This window comes from Conger conger, chromosome 3 (genome assembly GCF_963514075.1).
Source record: "Conger conger chromosome 3, fConCon1.1, whole genome shotgun sequence".
Classification (NCBI taxonomy): Eukaryota; Metazoa; Chordata; class Actinopteri; order Anguilliformes; family Congridae; genus Conger; species Conger conger.
The window spans coordinates 23,497,004-23,519,582 of record NC_083762.1 but is presented as its reverse complement, the minus strand read 5'-3'; the positions used below and the strand labels follow the sequence as shown (position 1 = coordinate 23,519,582).

Here is a 22,579-nt window from a genome sequence, read left to right as displayed (position 1 = left end):
CTTCACTAAAACTTTTGCCACTAATGTTCGAATTATTCACTTAATAATGGGTTTTATGCTTAAAATCCCTCAGTTCTCTGTACGTTCTCTGTGTAGGTTTGCGCCTGACTAATTAATAGATTCTTTAATTAAGTTTTGCAGGATGTTTTATCTTCGTAATTGTTTCAAAGCTTATATAACGTAAAGTTAATGATTTAGCGCATTTAATTTATACCCTTCATTGATCTCTCCTTAATTTAAGATCTTGAGAAATAAGTGCGAATAAATGTATTTAATTAATAGCAAAATGGTCAATTTCCATTGCTAAACGATAAAAACTTATAATAATAATAATTATAATACTTATCAAAATTCATGCGCAAGTGATTAATTCCAGCTCAAGAGAAAAACAAATAAAAATCGATGGCAGAATGTGAGTGAGAATTATTTCACATTAAAACAGCGACATCTAGTGAACACACTGTCCATACGGATGAAATGGCATCATATAGACACCCTCAGTGACCATTTTATTAGCTAGACCTGTACACCACCTCGTTAATGTAAATATTTAATCAGTCAATTATGTGGCAGCAACTCAATGCATAAAAGCAGGCAGATATGGTCAGGAGGTTCAGTTCTTCTTCAGACCAAACACCAGAATGGGAAGAATTGTGATCAAAGTGATAATGACCATGGAATGATTGTTGGTGTCAGATGGGGTGGCTTGAGTATTTCAGAGATAGCGGATCTCCTATGGACAGGCTCCAGTGTTTACAAAGTGCAAATGGTGCAAAAACTAAAAAAACATTCAGTGAGCAGCAGGTCTGTGGAGGGAGAAATGCCTTGTTAAGCAGAGGGCAATGGCCAGACTGATTAATGCTGGCAGGAAGACGAGAGCAACTGAAATAACTATACGTTACAACAGTGGTGTACAGAAGAGCATCTCCGAATACATACCACCACCAAAAAAAGTGGAGGGCTACAGCGGCAGAAGACCAATAAGTCCAGAAAGTAAGTCTAATAAATACCTAATGAAGAAGTCACAGAGTGTATATATGCAATTATCATTTTCAACTAATTAAAATCAGATAAATCAGATCAGAAAAAGTGTACTGTGCATGCATCAGAAGGACAGGAAGGAAGGTACATAGAAGCACATATAAATATAATATATGAAAGATATACGTATAGAATAAAGAGAGAATGTGCTGCCTGGCCTGAAGACGCTGATTAAATGTGTTATTGGATCGCATTCCATGGCTTGGCATTACTTGGGAGAGTGTGAAAGTGATGCACTTAAATGACCTAACCCTTCCACTGGGATGTCTGGGAATGCATCTAGTTTAAGCTATTTATAGTACGCAGGTCCTATAATCATGCAGCAAACTAATGTCATTTTTACACAGTTTAAATTGAGCTTTCTTCAGAGCTTAGACTATAGTTGTTCCAAACTGATACACAACATAAATAATAAAAACTTAGCATCCAAGAAAGCAATAATTAGATGAATATGCATGGTAGTAAAAAATGACTACTGTTTCATATTCTGCAAAATCAGGTAGCGTGACACTGCATGAGAGAACACAGACAAGCTGCAGTAACTAACCACATCCTGATCTGACAGCGTAACTGACAAAAAAAACCATATCAGCAACCCACCATAGCATTTTTAACATCCTGTTTTTCAGCACAGGTTTCTAACTTGCGTCAGCCTACACTGTGGAGGTTATCTACTTCCCCAGCATTGCGCTGGAAGGGGGCGAAGGTGAGGACACTTCAGGCATCACTTTGTACAACTCTCATTTGAAGAGCGCTGTAAAAGAGATTTAAATTCTCACATCTCCAGAGGTAGACTAGCTTGTACAATCGAAGAAGTCAAGCTCAAGGGAAAAGTAGCTTAGCTCTTGAGATTTCTGTGCTTTTGCTCTTTCGCAGGCTGCGTCGGTGCAGAACAGAGGACGTCTGTCGTCAGCTTGATGCGTCATCTTGTCACATCATGGCGGCATTCTCCCTTCGCAATGATCTCCAGAGAGATATCTTCACCCCACAAAACGAGAGGCTCCTGGCCGTGTCCTCTGTCTGGAAAGCAAGCAGAAAAAGAAAGGAAGCCATTCTGTGTGCTGCAGGTAAAAAAGAAAAAAGAACAAAACTGTATTCATGCGTAAAAAGCTCTCCTTTAATATATTTCTTCACTTATCAGAGGGAAAGAGAGCATCATAGCATTAGCCCCTGGAGACAAAGATGATCTGTTTAAGAGCCAGTTTATGTCAGAGGAGCAACTGCTCCCATTTCACTGGTTTACTCATCCTCCCACCCACTCAGTGCCCCCTAACAGGTCTCACCTGACTCATTCTGCCTTGCCGTTCACTCCTCTGCGAAGATGCATCTGATTTCCTCGGAGACCACTCCAATGGAGTCGGTTGGAGGACCTTGGCTAGAAAATCTCCTTTGACTCAGTGGTGCTTTTGTCATAGAGAAGGCCTGAAGACATTAGCTGATCTGATATGAAAGCGTTCTTCACTCATGAAGCCAACAGTGCACAGAGGAAGGCTTGTCTCTTATTGAAGTGGGACTTGGAAGGCAACCAACAATTTAATTGACAAGTTAACTGAAGGAATACCAACAAGGCTGTATGAAATTTAGAATCTCCATTACAATTCAGACAGCAATTGAGTGTACGTACCTAATGTACTAAGGGCCAGATTTAGTAACACCTTTAGCACGTGCCAAACCTTTTAGCACATGCAAAACCAGCACCATGACCGGTGATTGGTCATGGTATTTGTTTTGCATCAATCATTGGTGGTGTTATTAGTTTTGCATGTGCTAAAAGGTTTTACACAGTCTAAAGGTCAGACCCTAAGGGGCTACATTACTCAATCACTTAAACCATTCTCACCCATTTTGCAGTGAGCTTGGATTCTTGGGGGAAGGTGTCCCTGGTGACCGTGAAGGGACTGAAGGGAAACTACAAGCTATCCTCATGCTGGTCAGCAACTGAGCTCTCCCTTGTCGATGGGAAAGATGCAGTCAAGGTCAGAAAAGCTAAAATATTTAAAAGATTTTTCTGTGTTTGGACACTGAAATGAACCCACACAAAGCAATTTCATTGCTCTTCAACTTCCTGTGTTTTCAGTCAGTTGCAACTGTCAAACTGTATCAAAAGTAATTCAAACAAATTAAAATTAATATAAGCTATTAAATAAGCTATTAAGAAAGGATACAAAAAGAACAAAAAGAAGGATACTTACTTGGATTACTTCATAGGGACTATCCTGAAATAAGGAGAGCTCATGCACTCAAAGTTCAGAAACTTTACACTTTTCATAAAACAGGGTGACTGACATTTCAACTTCAAGGACGTCTTCTACAGTCAGCAGAAAAACATAGACATCATTCATCCTGTTTCTGAGCTTTTCCCCAGCTCTCCTTATTTCAGGTTAGTCAAGAGTAATGTTAACAGCATATACACTCATATACACTCAACATTCTATGTTTCTGAGATACTCAAAACAACAATCATTCCATGTTCAAAGTCACTTAGATCACATTTTTCCCCATACTGAAGGTTGATGTGAGCATTAATTGAAGCTCCTGACCCATATCTACATGATTTTATGCATTGCTGCCCTCCTTGGCTGATTAGATAACTGCATTAATAAGTAGGTGAACAGGTGTTCCTAATAAAGTGTACGTAGGTACTGCCAAATAAGCATTTATTGCCAAATCTATATTTTCTATATTATATGACTACAGCATAATGTATAATATTGAATGCATTATACAGTACATTGTATGTTATGGTGTACAATATCGTCAAACATTTATGCACATATGCACATTTTGGCAAACATAAAAATACAACCAAAATGTCCAAACACATTCGTTAAGGATGCATCATAGTTTTGGTTTTCAATTAGTTAAACATGACTGTCTTCTGAAATTCAGATTAATGCTCATTCTCTGCTGCAACAAAGAGGAATCAGACAAGGTAATTGCAGTGAGTCACATTTGAATTTTCATGGCTGGAATACAGAGTGTTTTTGGTACTGAAAACCTGTGAGTCGACAAGAGCTTATGCTAACATTGCATGCCTTGGCTTGTGATACTCAAGGCTGATTTTAGCACAGTGATGAATTTATGTGCTGTATGGTGGAATATACATACCTACTTGGAAGATAGGACTTACGGGTACAAGAGTTGTTCTATCTGAAATGTAGGCATCATTACAAATCAAAGTGCTTCTCCAAATATTAATATTCCTTCTATGGTACTGTGGCAATGTTATAAGCATTTGTGTGTTGTTTGAGGCTGGCATCTGCCTTTAAAGATAAGGAAAAATATTTGAGATCGAGAGACAGAGAAAACAGAACTACAAACTAAAACTGGAAGAAAGTGGTTTTGCTGACCCTCTAGTGATTTATGCATTGTTTGCCATCAGGGGGCTGGATCTGAAGCTTTTCTGTTTTAGTGAAGTATGTCTGGCGCATTGTGTGGGCGAAGGGTAGTCGGCAGAATTTGCTGCCCTTCTAACTGCCCCCCATCCCCTCCCAAAGCAGAATTTTCAAATAAAAGTCTATATAAAGCTTGGGATGGGGGCCAGTAGCTGCACAGGATAAGGGCCACTCCAAATCTTCCAAAGTCACAGACATTAAATTGAGAACCATGGGCAGGGGAAGCAGTCAACCTGAGGAGGCCTCCAATGGTGCTCTTTCCTCCTCATCATTCAGCCTGACTGACAGAGGGGAGACCGCCTTCCATGCAGATAACATTGGCCTTTCGACCACGTCTGAGTCAAGCAGACTCATCATGCTGTGAAAATTATTTTTACCGATCTCCACTTTGACTGGGAACAGTACTTTGGCATTCATGCTTTTTGGCAGGGTCTGAATGAGGCAATAAAAATGTAACATCTAATGGCGCTCTAGTCACAGGCTTGGCCCGGTTACTTAAAGAGAGCTACACTGTCTACACCTGTCTGCTGGCAGGTACAGAGCCACATATCATCGCTTAGACTCACAAGAGCTTCTCTCTGGCTGGGCAGGAAACAGCTGAGTTCCACCTGCACCTGGACAAGGTTTACCAGTGGGAGACCAACAGCCCTGTGGAGAAGAGGGCCTTCATCACATGTCTGTGGAAGATCAACCAGCGCTACCTACAGGACAGGGTCAAGTTTGTCAACATCACTCCAGACATCTTAGATGGTAGGACCACGGTTGCCACTACCTGATACTGTGAAGCCATCTGTGGAGTGGCTTATAGAGACCACAGTCTGAGGTCATGAGGACATTCTTTTGTTGTGAAAGTACATTCCAGTGTAGTCAGGTTTCTTTGTTCAGTCCACTTTCATTGGGGTGACTGTTTGCCTACAGTAAACATCCTCTGAAGGATGTGCAGGTATGGTGGAGAATACAGACACAGTATTTTTAGGAATTTCAAGTGGACCAAGTTCAGCTTGAAGTTACACCCAAATCTGAACTATTGATCGGTTTGTTCAATATATACACAATGCCCCAATAGAGTATCCAGACAGTATCCCTTTTGTGTGCAGTACATGTTCCAGTCAAAGGTTTTACATCCCTGGACAAATTCACAGCTTCTGACTTGCTGTCAGGTACTCTGGTATTGGTTTTAATGTGCAATATGTTTTAAAAGTGTTTAACAGTGGAGACCAGGCACATTCCCTGGACCAGAAAAAGCTCAGAGTCAAGCTTACAGAACGCTCTGCTATCATTCTCCAAATATAGTTCTAGGGGACTTATAACTATCAGTTGTCGAGTCTGCAGGGAGAGAGAGAGCGCTACCAGATCAGAGAGTTTTTACGGTGCTGTTTTTTTCAAGGCACATGCAAATTGTGCTATTCCCAAGATGCATCATGTTAGGTAAACAAATAGTCCAAAAATAAATGCAAGTATGCCTACATCATGCAAGTTTGCTACCACTGTATTTAATTACTTTCTTTACTGTCTACAGCAGAGAAATGAAGTAAAAAGACTAACTTATTTTTAAATGACTGCTGGATCAGTAAAACATAAATTTCATCAACGTGACAGCAAGAGAAAAGAGCAGAAAATAGAAAGCGGGCTCTTAATGTACTGTTCAGGTGGTTGTTGTGCTGGCCTTGCCTGGTAGGAAGTGGAGGCACCTAATGTTCACTATCATGCAGCTGATCCACTCAGAAGAACACATAATCACTGCAATTATGGGGGTGAGGAGCTAACGGCTGCATGTTAAGCCTGAGATACAGATATAATGGAGCTGCATTATTGCAAAATATAAAATTATACCAGGTATAGGGGCACATCTGGATATATTTGGTGTCAAACCACCAAAAAAACTGTCATGTTTCATGTTTGTCACGTCATGTTTCATGTTTAGTCATTGTCTTAGTTACGTTATTGTCATGTAACGTATTATGTTAGTCTAGTCTCGCCATGTTGTTATGCTTTATTTCTTGTTACATTTAATTTTCATGTCATGTTATGTTTCATGTTTAGTTGTTGTTACGATTTTATTGTTAGTCATGTCACATTATGTAGTTTATTCATGTCACAGTTGCGAACTTATGTCATGATTTATGTTTGTGGTTCTGTTCATTGTTTAGCATACACTCTTTCTACAAACCTTGCATTCCTGCTTTCTCTCTCTCTCTTTCTGTCACTCACACTTCCCTAAATTGTTTCAATTCCCCTTGTCTTCTTACTAATCTACTAACTCAGGATTGGGTAATACTAACATTCTAACCATGTGTTCATGTTACCTTATGTTTCTTGTGGATGTCATTTACTAATTTACGAACGCGAGGGCAGGATAGATTTATTACTAATGATTACTAATTACCTCGTTAACTTGTCAATCCTCCACACCTGATTTCCATTATCATGCTGCGCTCAATCTAATTCTCACCTGCATATAAAGCTCAGTTCCATGTCGTGTCTTTGCGAAATTATTGCCTCCTGTTCGTCAGTGTATCGCTTTAGCGGTTTTGTCAAGCCATTGTCTACCTGTTACGATCCAAGCCTGTTTATTGACCAAAGATTATTGACTTCTGTTTTGTTGACAATTGCCTGCCTGTACCACGACTTTGCCTGCTGTCTTTGTGCTTTTGCCCCGCGGAGCAGACTTCGGTCTTGCATTTTGGGTCCAACCCCCCAAGCACCCATCTCAAAAACACTGGTATCATTTCTCAACAAGTATTCTCAATACTTATTTTTTCTGTTCTTATATTTATATGGACCTTGAATATAATTATCAAAGTAACTTTACTTTCTCCTTAATTTTTTTGAAGTACAACATGAGCAGAGCAATGCACAAGGAAAATTGCTTAAGATTGTAATTTTATCTGTCTCTGATTACAGCTTTGCCAATCTCTTGCCCATGTTAAATGCACTTTTTTTTTAAGCCGTTGTTGCTTAAAGCATCTGCAAATGACAAAAATGTAAATTGCTGTGAAACACCTAAGCTTCCATTTAAACCTGAAAAATATGAGCAAAGCCATGAACTTGATTAGGTATTCAGAAAGAAAGAATGCCAGTTATTAAAACCGGGGCATAGTTAGATTTTGGAGCTGAGATGGAAATGAGCTAGTGGAGCTGAAAGATGTTTTTCCCAACAGGGCGTTGTAGTACTGTACAGCTCTGTATGAAATCAAGCAAATGGCAGCTCGTTCCTCCACCCATTTGCCTGTGGGAATTTAGATATAAGTTTATTTTTCTTGTGAAAGTGTTGTTATAAACAAACCCAACTCTGCTCTAGATTTTACCTAATGCATTTGCATGTGAATGTTCACACTCTTTTCATTTCTAATGAAAGATATTCATTATTCATCCATGAGAACAATATTAGAATCTCATATTCCTCTTCACAGTCACATACAAGCAGATACCCAGATCTGCTATAGCAGATGGACAGTGTCTACAAGAATGGAGACATTTGTCCCTCTCACATGGGCTGTGACGCCAAATGAACAGTTTATGTCACTAAAAATGTACCTGGTACCAGAAGCTCATGCTTAGATATGACTTTGTGCCTTGGTTTGCATACAGATTGCATACAGAATCTGTCTCCAGATCTCCCTGTTTTGACTTACAGAGGTGTTACCATGGCAGCATTGCAGGGTATCAGAGGAGCAGGAGGAAGAGGAGGAAGGCTTTCAAGAGCTGACAGCACGTGAAGCAGCCAGTGTGGAGCAGCTCATGGAGGAGAGTGAGTTGGCCATGTCTGACGCAGAGGCCTTCACACAGGTCCTGCATGTCACCATGGCCAACATGGACCAGGTGAGAAGCAGGAACTCACTGAGGCTGAGCATGGAGAGTGTGCAATGTTGAGGATGAGTGTGGTGTGTGCTGCAGAGAAAGAGTGTGGTGTGTGCTGCAGAGGAAGAGTGTGATGTGTGCTGCTGAAGAAGAGTGTGGCGTGTGCTGCTGAGAAAGAGTGTGGTGTGTGCTGCTGAAGACTGTGGTGTGTGCTATTGAGTAAGAGTGTGGTGTGTGCTGCAGAGGAAGAGTGTGATGTGTGCTGCTGAAGAAGAGTGTGGCGTGTGCTGCTGAGAAAGAGTGTGGTGTGTGCTGCTGAAGACTGTGGTGTGTGCTATTGAGTAAGAGTGTGGTGTGTGCTGCAGAGGAAGAGTGTGATGTGTGCTGCTGAAGAAGAGTGTGGCGTGTGCTGCTGAGAAAGAGTGTGGTGTGTGCTGCTGAAGACTGTGGTGTGTGCTATTGAGTAAGAGTGTGGTGTGTGCTACTGAGGAAGAGTGTGGTGTGTGCTGCTGAGAAAGAGTGTGGTGCGTGCTGCTGAGGAAGAGTGTGGTGTGTGCTGCTGAGGAAGAGTGTGGTGTGTGCTGCTGAGGAAGAGTGTGGTGTGTGCTGCTGAAGAAGAGTGTGGTGTGTGCTGCTGAGGAAGAGTGTGGTGTGTGCTACTGAAGAAGAGTGTGGTGTGTGCTGCTGAGGAAGAGTGTGGTGTGTGCTACTGAAGAAGAGTGTGGTGTGTGCTGCTGAGGAAGAGTGTGGTGTGTGCTGCTGAGGAAGTGTGTGATGTGTGCTACTGAGGATGAGGGTTATGACTGTTGAGAGTGTGTGAGTGATTCTACGTGGGGTGGGGGGGGGGGGGGGGTTATTTGAAGGGGTGGCAAAACGAATCCCCATCGATAAGCTGTTTTACAATAACTTACGTGTTTAAAAAAAGGATCTTACAAGGATTTTACAAGATTAAATCTGTTACAGCAAGTTCCAATCAATCTTTTTAAAAGGTTCAAAATTAAATGTGCAAATGACACAAAAATAGACAAATGCAAATGTATTGTGTTTAAATTATCAAAGTGATATACTGAACATGCAGCTGCTGCTGTGTGCATTTGAACAGTACAGCCCCTTTAATTACCAATGGATCTCAAAGTGCTTTATAGTCACAGGGGTGGAGTATTGTGTGCCACAACAAGCACTGCATATCAGTTGAGGTGAAGAGGGAGAAATTCATTAAGCCAATTAAACCAGGAGATGATTAGATGGACAGATTTAGAAAGCCTGATTACAGTTTGGCCTGGATACTGACAAACACATTGCTCTCAGTGAGTTGAAATGAGTGCCAAGATATTTAATATGCACAGAGATAACCAGGGGTAGAGCAAAGGTTTTGGCAAAGGGGTGTAGTGAGTGTGACAGTGTGAGGATCATATCGTGTTGAGTTAAATCAGTGTAAAAACACTGAGTAAACCACTGGTTAGTCCTTGATTTGGCCCCAATTGTTTCACCATTGGGGCCTAACATAATAGCCTTGTGCATGTTGGCATTTTTTATAATAATATAATTTAACAATAATACATTACTTCAGCCAGATTCTCTTGAGTTACTTTTGTTGAACTGATATTTTGGTTGTTTTTCATCCATTCTTATAGAGAAATCCAGTATTTTAGATGACTCTTAGGCCTATCATAAGGCTTAGGTAGTTTACAATTAGGGCTGGGGTTAGAAAAACCATTAGTGTTAGTGGTGAGGCAAGTAACTAGTATTTGCAAATTTGAGTCCCTTCTTCGTCCATTTGTGCAGCATATGCACATGTTTCCACATGCAACTGCAGATTTGGATTGTGGCCATGATTAGAAAATGTGACTATAAATATCAGGGTATATTTATATGTTCGAAGTACAATTGTTTAACACTTACAAATGAGTCACAGTGAGATTCAGGATGGCAATGCCTGGGATTTAGACTTATGATGACTTGACTTTGATTTAACTCCTTATCAATTTGAGGGAGCCTACCAAACCTTTACAGTAGGTTGTTTTTTTAAATGATATAAAAATATTAGAGATTTGTATTAATATTTCAGTTTGATATTTTATATTTTTCACTTGTGTCTTTGTACAAGCAAATTAAGTTCAAATCAAGTCATTCTAACGAGTCACCATTGCATACCTAAGGTAATTTGTGTTTTTTGATGGGAGTAAATAAAAGGAGACATGTTGGAATATAGCATGCTGATGTATTAGAATATAGTTTATAACATTTCCATCGCTGAAATGACAATAGAAAAATGGTCCATCAATCAGAATCAGTGAATGCTAAGCTCTTCCCCCTACTCTTCTTCTCCTTCCCCAGGAGAACATGCAGGCCATGATGACATCAGAGTTGCAGGCAGAGCAGCTCCTGATCCTGCTGGATCAGGCTGTGGAGGAGCTAGGGCACATAGAAGAGGTTTTGACCAAACACGATCTACTGCTGCAGAGCGTGCAGAAGAAAATGGAGAACCTCTACAGGCATGGCGCGTTGCTGCAACATGTGGACCACAACCACAGGCAGATGTGCACTGAGCTCTGCCACCTGGTGGTGAGGAGGATTCAATAACTTTGAACCCATTAAATGCTGCTTTTGCCAGCCAAATAATTGGTCATTTTTATAAATTATAAGATCATCTATATAATAACTCATTAGGTTTAAAGTCAGCAGCACATATTTCTTAAAGGAGTACAAATGAGCAAAACACACAAAATATAGACTTTCATAATTGAATATGCTCAATGACAGCTCTAACAGCTACTTTCTCCTAAAAGCACTTACAGTTGATTAACTGTAGAAATTCATGACATGGCCAGTTGTTCATTGAACCTTGCAAACAATACCAAATCCATGAAAAGTAAGAGAGACCAGCATGCACAGCTGGTCCCCACAGCCAGAATTGAGAAACATCAGCATGAAGTGTTGTCATTACTATCAACCTATTTCATATTTCATTATAAAAAAGGAGACATGTTTTTTCAGAGGATACAACAAGGATAGTGTTGTACTGTGACACTTATTTATAGCTACAGTACTGAAATTGCCAGGTAGGTCATTAAAGTTGAAGAACACTTACTTGCAGCAGTGTCCTCTGATGGACTGCACATTGCTGAAGAGAAGTTTGATAGTTTTTCAGATATTGCAACCTTGAGACAAGAACAGAAAATAATGATAATTTATCAGCATGTCATAGCACTTACAAGTGGCATTCATAACAGGATGCTGAAAGATATTAAATTCCTTCCATCTCCAAGCCATATATCAAACATTCCCTTATCCTGTGGAAATTGGTGGAGCTTGGTCTGTTCATCATCCTTCATTTCTAAAAGTAGGATGGATGGAAAAAGCTGAAATAGTTTGAGCAAAATTCCATAACTCCAGAGTAGAAATGGGTCCCCTGATATTTTCTTTGAGTCTGACCATGCAAGCATATCATCTTTATTACAGTGATACTATGCTTCAACAACTTTCTGTTATCAATATACACTTTATTAGGTAGACCTGTACACCAGCTTGTTAATGCAAATATTTAATCAGCCAATCATGTGGCAGCAACTAAATGCATAAACTCATGCAGACGTGGTCAAGAGGTTCAGCTATTGTTCAGAGCAAATCTCAGAATGGGGAGGAAATGTGATCTAAGTGACTTTGACCGTGGAATGATTGTTGGTCCCAGACAGTGTGGTTTGAGTATCTCAGACATTTTCACGCACAACAGTCTCTAGAGTTTGCAGAGAATGGTGTGAAAAATAAAAAACATCCAGTGAGCAGCAGTTCTGCAGGCAAAAACGCATTGTTAATGAGGGAGGTCAGAGGAGAAGGACCAGACTGGTCAAAGCTGACAGTTACAAAAATAACCACACACTTCAAAAGTGGTATACAGAAGAGCATCTCTGAACACACAACTTGTCAAATCAAAAGTGGATAGGCTACAGCAGCAGAAGACCAATAAGTCTAAATAATAAGTTTAATAAATACCTAATAAATTGCTTACTGAGTGTATCTCACTCTAAGCAGATATTTACCTCTTACTATAAAAAAAATTCCAATTGAGTTTGGAATTTTTTCTTTGGTGCCTTAAAAGTAGTAGTACAAGTTGTAGTGGTCGCTATTGTAATGATGTGTATGTTGTAATGATTGTATTTATGTGGCAAGTAGATACATTATATTTTAATTATTTATACTCAATTGCCATTACAGTATATACTGCTTGTGGCTGTGTGATAAATCCCTTTGCCATTATGTGCTGTGATCAATACATCACAACGAGTGTGTCCTTTCACTGAACTGGGAGGTTGGCTGCAATCAGTTTACACATGAAGTCCCATATAATGTGTATTTACTGCAATCCAGTTCAGCCACTTGTTTTATCAGTCATCGTGAATATTGGGAGGGCAGAGGTTGACAATTGATTTTCAGGTTAGATGCATTGCTGCAGTAAACCTGAATGCCTCCTAAAAGCCCAACTTGTAAATACAGATGATGTACTACTATTAGAATAATTGACCATTAATACCATAATTGAATATTATTATGGCAGGGCTCAGTTTGCAAGAAGGAATCAGGGTAATCTGAGGACCATGTCTAATCTTTAAGTAGGCACACTCACCTAGGATGCATTACAAATCAGTCAAGGACTTAAAAGTGTGCTTCTTTCCACAATAGGCTTTTGAAACCGGGAGGTTACCACTTTTAAGTCCTGGATTGATTTGTAATGCAATCCAGGTGTGTGTCTACTTGTAGACATGGTCTCCTGATCTTAAAATATTTTATATTTGAAGTTTATATCAAGAGGCATTGCTGGTTTGGTATAAAATGAAAGCGTTGCTGGTTTGGTATAAAATGAAAGGATTGGAGATGCGCAAAAGATTTCTAACTGTCAGTTTCAGTGACATAGTGCCAAGAGCAGACTCCCACACACTCATCTTGTTATACAGATCAACATTAACAGATGCTGGCTTGAGCATTGTAAATAATGGTGCTTAATATAGCTTTGATTCACTTCTGCTTTTCCAATATTAAAGATGCAGAAGGGGGTGGAGTTTCTGGAGTTTTGTAAATTTAATATTTTGACGTGCAAATTTAAACATGTATTTTTTATTATCAACTTTATTATTTTATTAGCTATTATCTACTTTGGCTCAATATAATAGAACCATGCATAGGCCCCCAACTGCTACTTCATGGCAGTGATCGATGGGCTTGTGGATGATGGGCAAAACATGTCCCAAACTCTACATGCAGGTAAAAGCAGGTAAAAGCATCCCTTTCATTGCAGACTGAATTTTGGGAAGAGCATGTTATGCTCCTGATTCTTTATATTAAAGAAATGTTAATCCATGATCCAGAAATGTAACAATTTCCAATTGCAAAGGAATACAATAATCCAGGATTATATACTCATATTTATATGTCAGTAATCCAATAATTTGTAATAATGTGCATTGTTCCTCTGTCCAGTTTGCTGTTTCCATAACGACACAGGCACATAATCCCACCTGTTCCACCTGTGTGTTCCAGCACTGTATTTTGATCAGCCCACTTGTTTGTTCCAAAATGCTCAAAAGAAAAGCTTTGACACTGGAAACATTATGTAATGTATATTCACATGCTGGAATGCAAGTGGAAATGCTGTGTAACAACAGCCAGCTAGACAGAATCCAACTGAGAGAACAATGGGCCCACTAAAAAGTGGATTGTGAATCTGGCTTTATGGCATCTCATTCTTGCCCATGGAGTGTAATATAGCAAGCTCTGTAGATGGTGTGCCCAGTCTCTATGTTAGGACAGGCTATGACTACTGAGTAGGATCTGATGTAGAGATAAAACTCAGTGTGCCTTAGCTCGTATTCTGTGCTCTGCAGATTTAACACAGTGTGATTCAGCGCTTAATCTGTGTTGTAGGGATGTGACTCAGTTTTGAGTCTGTGCTGTAGAGATGTGACTTAGCTCTGTAGAGATGTGTGTGCTTTAGAGGTGTGACTCATCTGAATCTGTGTTGTAGAGGTGTGACTCGACTCAGCTCTGAGTCTGTGCTGCAGAGATGTGACTCAGCTCTGTAGAGATGTGTGGGCTTTAGAGATGTGACTAATCTCTGAGTCTGTGCTGTACAGATGTGACTCAGCCCTGAGTCTGTGCCGTAGAGATGTGACTCAGCTGAGTCTGTACTGTAGAGATGTGACTCAGATCTGTTCTGCAGGATGGGCTGACTCTGAGTGAGGATCACGTACGTGTCCTCACCAAGGGGGACCTGGACAATAAGGAGCACGTGAAGGCCTGTACCAGAGCAGTCACAGCACTTTCCAAATGCAACAAAACTCCTCTCACAGCAGGTACTCACTGTGTAATGTGTACCTGTGTCAGCTAAGCACCGTGTGACACTCACCTTCTACAGGGGTCATAGTGTCACACACTCTGCAACATCATTATACAGGTTTGTTCATAGGCTTTTGATGAAGGGGGGGGGGGGGTATACTCTATTTGGGCCAGAATGCCTTGACCCTAGATCTCCCATTACTGTTAATTCACTCTTAAAGTGTGCAACTGCAAGGCATTCAAACCTTATCATGCAGGCAGTAGTAAATCCCTCTCCTCCGCTCCAGCAAAAATGCATTTCGATTTGCCAAGTGTGGAACGTGAAAGGCAAGGAGGTCACCATCATAGTAACTCTTCTGCAGATGCCCAGAGGCAGAGAGAGTGAGAGAGAGAAGACTGCTCAGATCTGTAGCCTATGACTCCCCAATGGGACTGCCACCTTACAGAGAGAGGAGCAGGTACTGAATAGATTGGATTCTATCCAGACTTCAGTATTTCAAAGTGCAGCTTGTTTGTTTTTTTACTCATTATTTTCAATACCTTTCCACTACTCCTGATATTGACTTTTTTCTTGTAAAAGAAACAGATGAGAGCATACTCTGTAAGAAATTGGTTTTTTTGGGGTGGTTTTGGGTGGAGGGATTAATCTTTTGACCTTGCATATGATTTGTCAGCATTTGCTTGAGTCATAAAAAGAAAATAAATATTATATATCCATGTCCCTGCTGGCCTCCTGTCAGGTTTTGAAAGGTTGGCCTCTCTTAGATCTGCCGTTTTGATGTTCCATACCCTGGTTGTACACTAGAGCTGACAGTCATGGCTTTAACTTTACAGACAGTCAGGAAGCAACTGCGCATGTTGAGAAGCCAGGGCATGCAAAAAGAGAATTACATGAATCACATAGCAGGGGTATTTAAGGCAAGGCTAAAAGGTTGCTTACAGTTTCTGTACATCAGTTTCCAGCTTCAATGAGCTCATTTTCCATTTTGTCAAAAATATGGACCTGGTTATACTCTATGGCTAGAATTGAATCAAAACCTTAGCTCACCCACTTGGCTGGATTGTTGACCTTGGCTGGATTGTTCTCATAAATCAATGAATGAAGCTTTCGAATACAATGAGAAACTCTGTTACATCTATTCGTTCTATCTCTTTCTCTCTCTGTATGCGTGTGCATTTGTATGTATGTTTGTGTGTGTGCCGTGTGTGTATGCTGCCAGGTCAGCGCAGGCTGCAGGGAGTAGCAGAACAACTGATCAGGTTTGAGAATGTGCGTCAGATCTTCGAGCAGCGCCTGACCCAGCACATAATCAACGCAGTCATGCAGCAGGTACACAGGCCAAACTTCACTCTGCAACATAAAATAAATGAAACAGTCAGTAGAGAAGTAAGGCCTAAGTCAGGTAAAGGCAAAAATGAGCAATATGAATGTATTTCAAGGACCAGACAGGGAAATTGACCCAAACCTTTGACTTCCCAGAAGCATCAGTGGGTACCGGAGACATAGTTTGACCACATGCAGCAGGTCAGTGACCACATGCCCTGATTGGTGTTCACAGGGCCTGGTGAAGGAACCCCAAAGGGAGGGTGAGACATTGCTGAAAACTGAAAACTTTCACAGGCAGCTGTTGGAGTATACGCCCCTCATGAGCTGGCTGAGACAGAGCAGTCCCCAGGTCTTCCAGCGACTCACCCAGGTCAGGACCGAAGCAGGTTTCCAGAGGCCTAAGTGTTAATGACTGAGAATGACAAAGAACCCTTCAACCACTGGATCATGAGCTATAATGTATTTTAACTTTGGCATGTTTAACAGCATCAGCCTCTAGCCCTGCTTCTGGAACACCTAAATCCAGTTTTTCACTTTAGTTTCTTCAGACCTTTTTCAGACCTTTAGTTCTGCAGGCTGTGAGAACTTTCTAACTGCAACAATCAAATACCTCCATTCTCATTTTGAGCTTGGGGCAACCGCTATTTCTTTCCCAGACTGCGGATCTTACTGTTATGTGCTTGTCAAAGTAAAGAAGAATATGACTGCCCTCTAGTGGAGAATTTTTTAAGTTGCTCCATGTCAATCAGTTGACATGAAGATTTCTGCACCCTGTGACAAAAGTATCTTGACATCAATAATTCCATTAAACATTACTAGTTCACAGGGTTGACACTCCAGTGGGAATATTTGTTATAGGAAACATTACTGTGCTGACTTTTCATGTTTCTCAAATGAGGAGCTGAGTGATTGGTTATTGATCTCTGTGTGTAGGTGTATGCAGAGAACATTGGAAAGCTTTTTGACAAACAGATGAAGGACTTCTTTCATGCCGCAAGATTACAGCTGTTAGGTGTCAAGGAGACACAGAAATCCGGTCAGTTTGCTGTGGTACAATGAGTTTTAAAAAGGCTTTCAAATTACAGCTAAATAAACAAATAATATGTGACTGAAATTGAACTTGATTTGAACTACATTGAGTGAAACAAATCTATATTTTTAAAAGAAACTGGCTGTGTGAGGATGACCCACGTGCATCAGTTAAGCGCTGAATCACACTGTGTTAAATCTGCAGAGCACAGAATACGAGCTAAGGCACACTGAGTTTTATCTCTACATCAGATCCTACTCAGTAGTCAGTTATGCTTTTTATTTTATTTTTTTCTTTGTGTTGTGTCTGTGGCTGGGTTTGTTTATGTCTGCAGGGGCTGTCCCCTGTGCGACCCGTGATTCCAGCAGTGGATTAGTGCCATTGCGGTGTGACAGGAGAGCCAGCGGGGTGAGTCCAGCACCTCTGACCCTTTCATCAAATCCACACATGACACACTCCATCCATCCATGACACCATCAATCCACACGCGACACACTCCATCCAGCCATGACACCATCAATCCACTTGCAAAACACTCCATCCAGCCATGACACCATCAATCCACTCGCAAAACACTCTGTCCACAACGAGAAAGAAACGTACTGCAGCAGAGTACAGCTCCACGGAACTACGCATCAATCCAACAAAATCAATCCACACTGAGGAAAAAACATACTGCGGCAACGAAGCCTGTCCGCTCCTAGCACGACGGTCAACACACGGTTCTTCTAAGGGCAAACGCACTGCAGCAACACAATTAGTTGAGATTGAGAGAAAGTGCACAGCACCAGCATTAATAAAATCACACAGAGAACTGATGCACTTCAGATAATCTAGCAGACAGACTGCTGTGACTCATAAGAAAAGCAACAAATCATTAATCACATGGGCAGTCTGAAAGCAGGTAAGAATCATCCCTCCTTTCAACAATGGTGTGCACCAGCTCTATAGTAGTACTAAAGCACCTCTGTATCCCGTCTGTAACCTCTGTATCCTGCAGGTAGTGCAGCAGGTTCTGACCCAGCTGGAGTCGGTGTGTGTCATGGAGCAGCAGTTCCTCACGGTGTTCTTCAGCCTGGATAGTGGCCCAAAAATCGCTGAGGTTAGCGGAGCTCTGTTCTTGGGAACGTGAGGTGCCAATATAATGCTGTAGTTAAGGAACTGTGGTTGTAATTCAGAGATTACATAATCAGGTGTAAAGAATGGCAATGCTGTTGTGGCCTGGCGCAAGGCATTTAACCGGCATCAGCATATATCCAGCTGCATGCATTGACAAATGGCTTGGACTCTAAATGCTTTTCTTGCCTTGAACCGTTTCATGTCATAATGCTTTACTATGGAGAGAAAATTGTTTGATTGGTTCATAGGGCCCAGTAATTCACAGGATAATTCATAGCATATGACAGCCCCATACATGTGGTTCAGGACACCTCTCTCTGTTAGCACCCCACACCTTCCTCCCACTTGAAACTGAGCACTACGAACATGTTTGGAGAACACAGCTGACAACATGTTTGGAGAATGCGTGCCATCCCGAACTGCCAAAGGGCATTGAACAGTCATCAGACCGGCCCACATGTACACTGTAGCTTTCCAAACTGTGGGAGGGGAAATGGAGAATAATAACCCATTTAATAAACAAAGAATGATTTTACAGTCTCTGCAGTTTCCAGACGGCAGAAGAGGCAGCGCGGTCGACCAGGCTCAGAACTGTGTGTGAGTAACGTTTCCACTGCGGCAGTGGGTGAGGGGCAGTACGTGCTCCGAGACACGCAAAAGCGGCCCGACAGCTCCGGGAAGCAGAAATGCTCCCTCCGTCAGGCCAGGGTTTGGGAATACCGCTGTAAGGGCTCTTGCTCCTTGAGGCGGAAGAGCAGTAACCATGGCAGGTCCCCGTGTGTCTTTGCTCCCCACAGTGAGCTGAAGCAGAGGATGAGGCCTCACAGCTGGGGCAGGTTTTCGGCTGCGGGCGCCCCCCCGGAGCCCGGGTTTGGGGAGCAGGACTGCGTGCGGGCGGTGCTGGGGCCCGTGGAGACCCGCCTGTGGTCTGTGCTCAGCCTCTGTGAGGAGGTGGAGCCGCTGAGCTTCCTCAGCACGCTGAAGGTCGCCCGCCTGTGCCTGACCCATCAGCAGCATAACCCCGCGGCCTCCTTCTGCTGTTCTCTGCTGCAGGGTGCCCTCCAGCTCGGCCAATGCAGCCTGCGCAGATACACCGTGAGCTCAGCGCCGCCACAGCCAGTTCCCATACGGCACCATGAGTCAGTAAACTGCACCGTGCGGCATGCATAACTGCCCCTCAGCGTGATCACCTATGCTCTGATCACCGTGTCAACACAACCTGCATTACAGCACATTATACACATATTCATTACAATAGTTTGGGTTAATGCGGACCATTAATGGGTTTTATATCGATAATTTAGGAAAAGAAAACATACTACAGTTCTTCCTTTCTCCATATCCTTGAGGAATGTGGGTCCTAGTTTGTCTGCTGATGGCACTCTTTTCCCAGGAGTCTCTGTGCAAGGAGATGGAAAGCGTGCGGGCGCTTAAGAAGGCTCGGCCGGGGATCCTGCCCACTGTGCTCAGGCTGGAGGAGTTTGTGAAAGAGGGGCAGACTGTGCTCGGTGGCTCAGAGCAGTGCTGGGGACTGGATAAAGCTTACATCCAGCTCTTCTCCACAGCCTTCCACACCTGTGAGTACAGCAGCTGCTATGCACCCGGCATCCAAACTGCTCATGCATGCCATTTTACTTATTTCAGATCATCATGAACTTTTAAGTCCATTTAAATTGAACAAGCAAATTTATTGAGTCACCATGTAATGACTTCCTGTCTTGCCCTGGTTCGGTAGTGGACAGCCTGTCGGGACAGAGCACTCGCTGCAGCCCCCTGGTGGTGAAGCTGCTGAACTTCCACCGGCTGGCTGGGTTCCTGGGGCGCGTGGGGCTGCCGAAGCTTGGGCCGCTGTGGGAAGAGGCAAAGGAGAGGATGGCCTTCCAGGTGCAGGAGTATGTCCGGGCTCACCTGGGCCAACCCTTCGGCCGTCTCAGTGTGAGTGTGCGCTGCATGCAGGGGTGTTCAGGCCTGGAGGCGCAACAGCCAGCACAGACACTTGCAGAACACACACATATGCTGAACTAAATGGTTAACATTAAGTCAGAGTTGGACATGTGGGTCAAGTTTGTATTTGTGTACAAGCACACAGATGACAGTGACAGGTGTGAACTCTGGAAGAGTTCAGGTAGGATGCTGGAGTAAGAGAGCAGGTTCTCCCTCTTCAAAGCGGCTCAGCACCTCCATTTTCAGGACTTCCTGGACGGGGTGCGGCGCTGCCTGGCTCATGGCGTGCGGGAGGAGGAGGTGTGCTTCCAGCTGGCCTACAGCAAACAGGAGCTGCGCAGGCTGACAGCGCTACACTCTGGCCAGGAGGTGCAGCGCACACTGGAGGTCCTGCACAAGAAGACGGGGCGAGAGCTGAGCGAGGCCCCCGCCCTGCTGCAGGTAAACCAGCCTCTCCCTGCTCTGGGGCAAGAAAGCAGGCTTGGAGCCGCTTTAAAACGGCTTGGCTATGGCTGTAGTGCAGGTCCTATTGTGTTCCTGTGTCCTTAGGGGGTACTGTAGTGGTCATATTTGGTATTTTATAGTCTAAACCATCCTTGAATTTTTGGATAATGTATCCGTTTGCTAGCACAGGCTAGAACAGGGAAACAGAAAGGTGAGAGACTCTAACTGTGCTTGTGTTGCTGAAACTGCCCCTACACAAATGCTCCTCAGGTGGTGTGGACAGCTATCCAGCAGGACTTGGAGGCTCAGTATCGCAGGTTCGAGAGCATCGTTGGCCGATGCTACCCTGGAGTTGGAGTCTCATTGGAATCGAGCAGGCAGGACGTGCAGGAGTTCTTCCGTGCGCTCAACAAGAACGCCAAACCAGGATCCTGAACTGGAGACAAGCACTGCTGAAAAGTCACCCAATTCAGTATCTCACGTCATCTCACATACAGTGCAACAGTACTAAACCTGACACCAGTGTTTCACATGGTTTTTTACATTGACCACTGAAAGACATGATCTTGATGTACTACTTAAATGTTTGGATTTCAACAAAGTAAAAAGTATAAAATAAGTAAAGGTGCAAAATATAAATACAACCACAGACCAGCTAGCAAAATATTGCACACAATTTTCATTGCAATTCTCAGACCACCAGGGGGTATTTGTGGACTACAATTTCCCAGTGACCTCCAAAAGTGATCCTCCCTCATGATCGATCGATCGATCCATTCTCTGGCCGCATGTTCCTAGTCAAGTTGGGGAAGCGAGGCCTATCTTGGTGGACATGAGGGGCAGGAATGCACCATGTACAGGTTACCGATCAATTAATGAAGGTTCCACAAATCAATCATACACCTTGGACAATGAGGACTCTTAATTATCCAATTTCCCTCCATGTCTTTGGGCAATGAGGAGACTACTCACTGCACCACATTGATGCCCCTCCTGATCAATTTATTGCCAAATTAAATCAAGTTAGAATGAAGAATGATCTAAACCACTGAAACATTGACGTCTCCGAGCAAAAATACCCAGATCAGCAGACCAGAGTCTGTCTGCCCATTTATATTCAGCTCCCGCTGATAGACTCTGTGATGAATCAAGTGCATGCCCTCTTTTTTAAATTGTCATTTTGCCACAACATAATGCAGCTACCCAAGTAACATCCATCCATCCATTATCTTAACCCGCTTATCCTGAATAGGGTCGCAGGGGGGCTGGAGCCTATCCCAGCATACATTGGGCGAAAGGCAGGAATACACCCTGGACAGGTTGCCAGTCTATCACAGGGCACACACACCACTCACACACTCATACCTACGGGCAATTTAGACTCTCCAATCAGCCTAACCTGCATGTCTTTGGACTGTGAGAGGAAACCCACGCAAACACTGGAAGAACATGCAAACTCCACACAGAGAGGCCCCGGCCGATGGGGATTCGAACCCAGGACCTCCTTGCTGTGAGGCGGCAGTGCTACCCACTGCACCATCCGTGCCGCCCTTACCCAAGTAACAAATACAACGAATATATGGCCCCAATACTGCTTTCTACATATAGTGACCATCATGGAGACATGGTATCCATGTTTTTGGAATTTTTGCATAATCCCAGAAACAGATAGGTAGACTATGTAATGGTACATACAGGCTGTACTGGACACATGTAGTGGCTATTAATGGACTTTACATTGGAGATTACATATTTTGTTTTAAATCCTCAGATTCCAAATCAAATGTCCCCTCTTGTTTATTTCCAATTCAAAAGAGAAATCATGTTAACAATGTTAATACAGAGTTTGCCTGTATTTGACATTTACAGTGAAGTGTCTTTAATCATCAATGAGATGAGGCATTAGGAATTCACTGGGAAGACCCCCCCCAAAAAAGAAAACATAGTGCTAAGGTTTTTTTAAAGTTATACTGAGTGCAGCAGTGTGGTGACATGGTTCCTCATATGCTGTGAGTGCATTTAAATAGTCAATGTCAAATGTCAAATAATTTCATTAATAAACTGGAAAATTCATTGCCTTTAACAATATTTTCAATGCCAGATACTAGGCAGCAGTAATTACTGTGCACACAACCATGAAATCACCTG

At 42.5% G+C, this 22,579-nt stretch overlaps 1 protein-coding gene across 1 annotated transcript; it reads left to right on the top strand.

The window, feature by feature from the left end:
* Nucleotides 1-1,667: 1,667 nt before the first annotated feature.
* On the top strand, nt 1,668-22,502 carry LOC133123909 (exocyst complex component 1-like). Its single transcript, XM_061234626.1, has 18 exons — nt 1,668-1,747; nt 1,918-2,108; nt 2,893-3,017; nt 5,027-5,186; nt 8,074-8,258; nt 10,575-10,802; nt 14,452-14,584; nt 15,788-15,897; nt 16,127-16,264; nt 16,828-16,930; nt 17,259-17,332; nt 17,925-18,026; nt 18,582-18,640; nt 18,841-19,138; nt 19,437-19,620; nt 19,779-19,978; nt 20,234-20,428; nt 20,702-22,502. The coding sequence occupies exons 2-18, from the start codon at nt 1,979-1,981 to the stop codon at nt 20,864-20,866; spliced, it is 2,589 nt and encodes an 862-aa protein (XP_061090610.1). The 5' UTR covers nt 1,668-1,747; nt 1,918-1,978; the 3' UTR covers nt 20,867-22,502.
* The last annotated feature ends 77 nt before the right edge of the window (nt 22,503-22,579 follow it).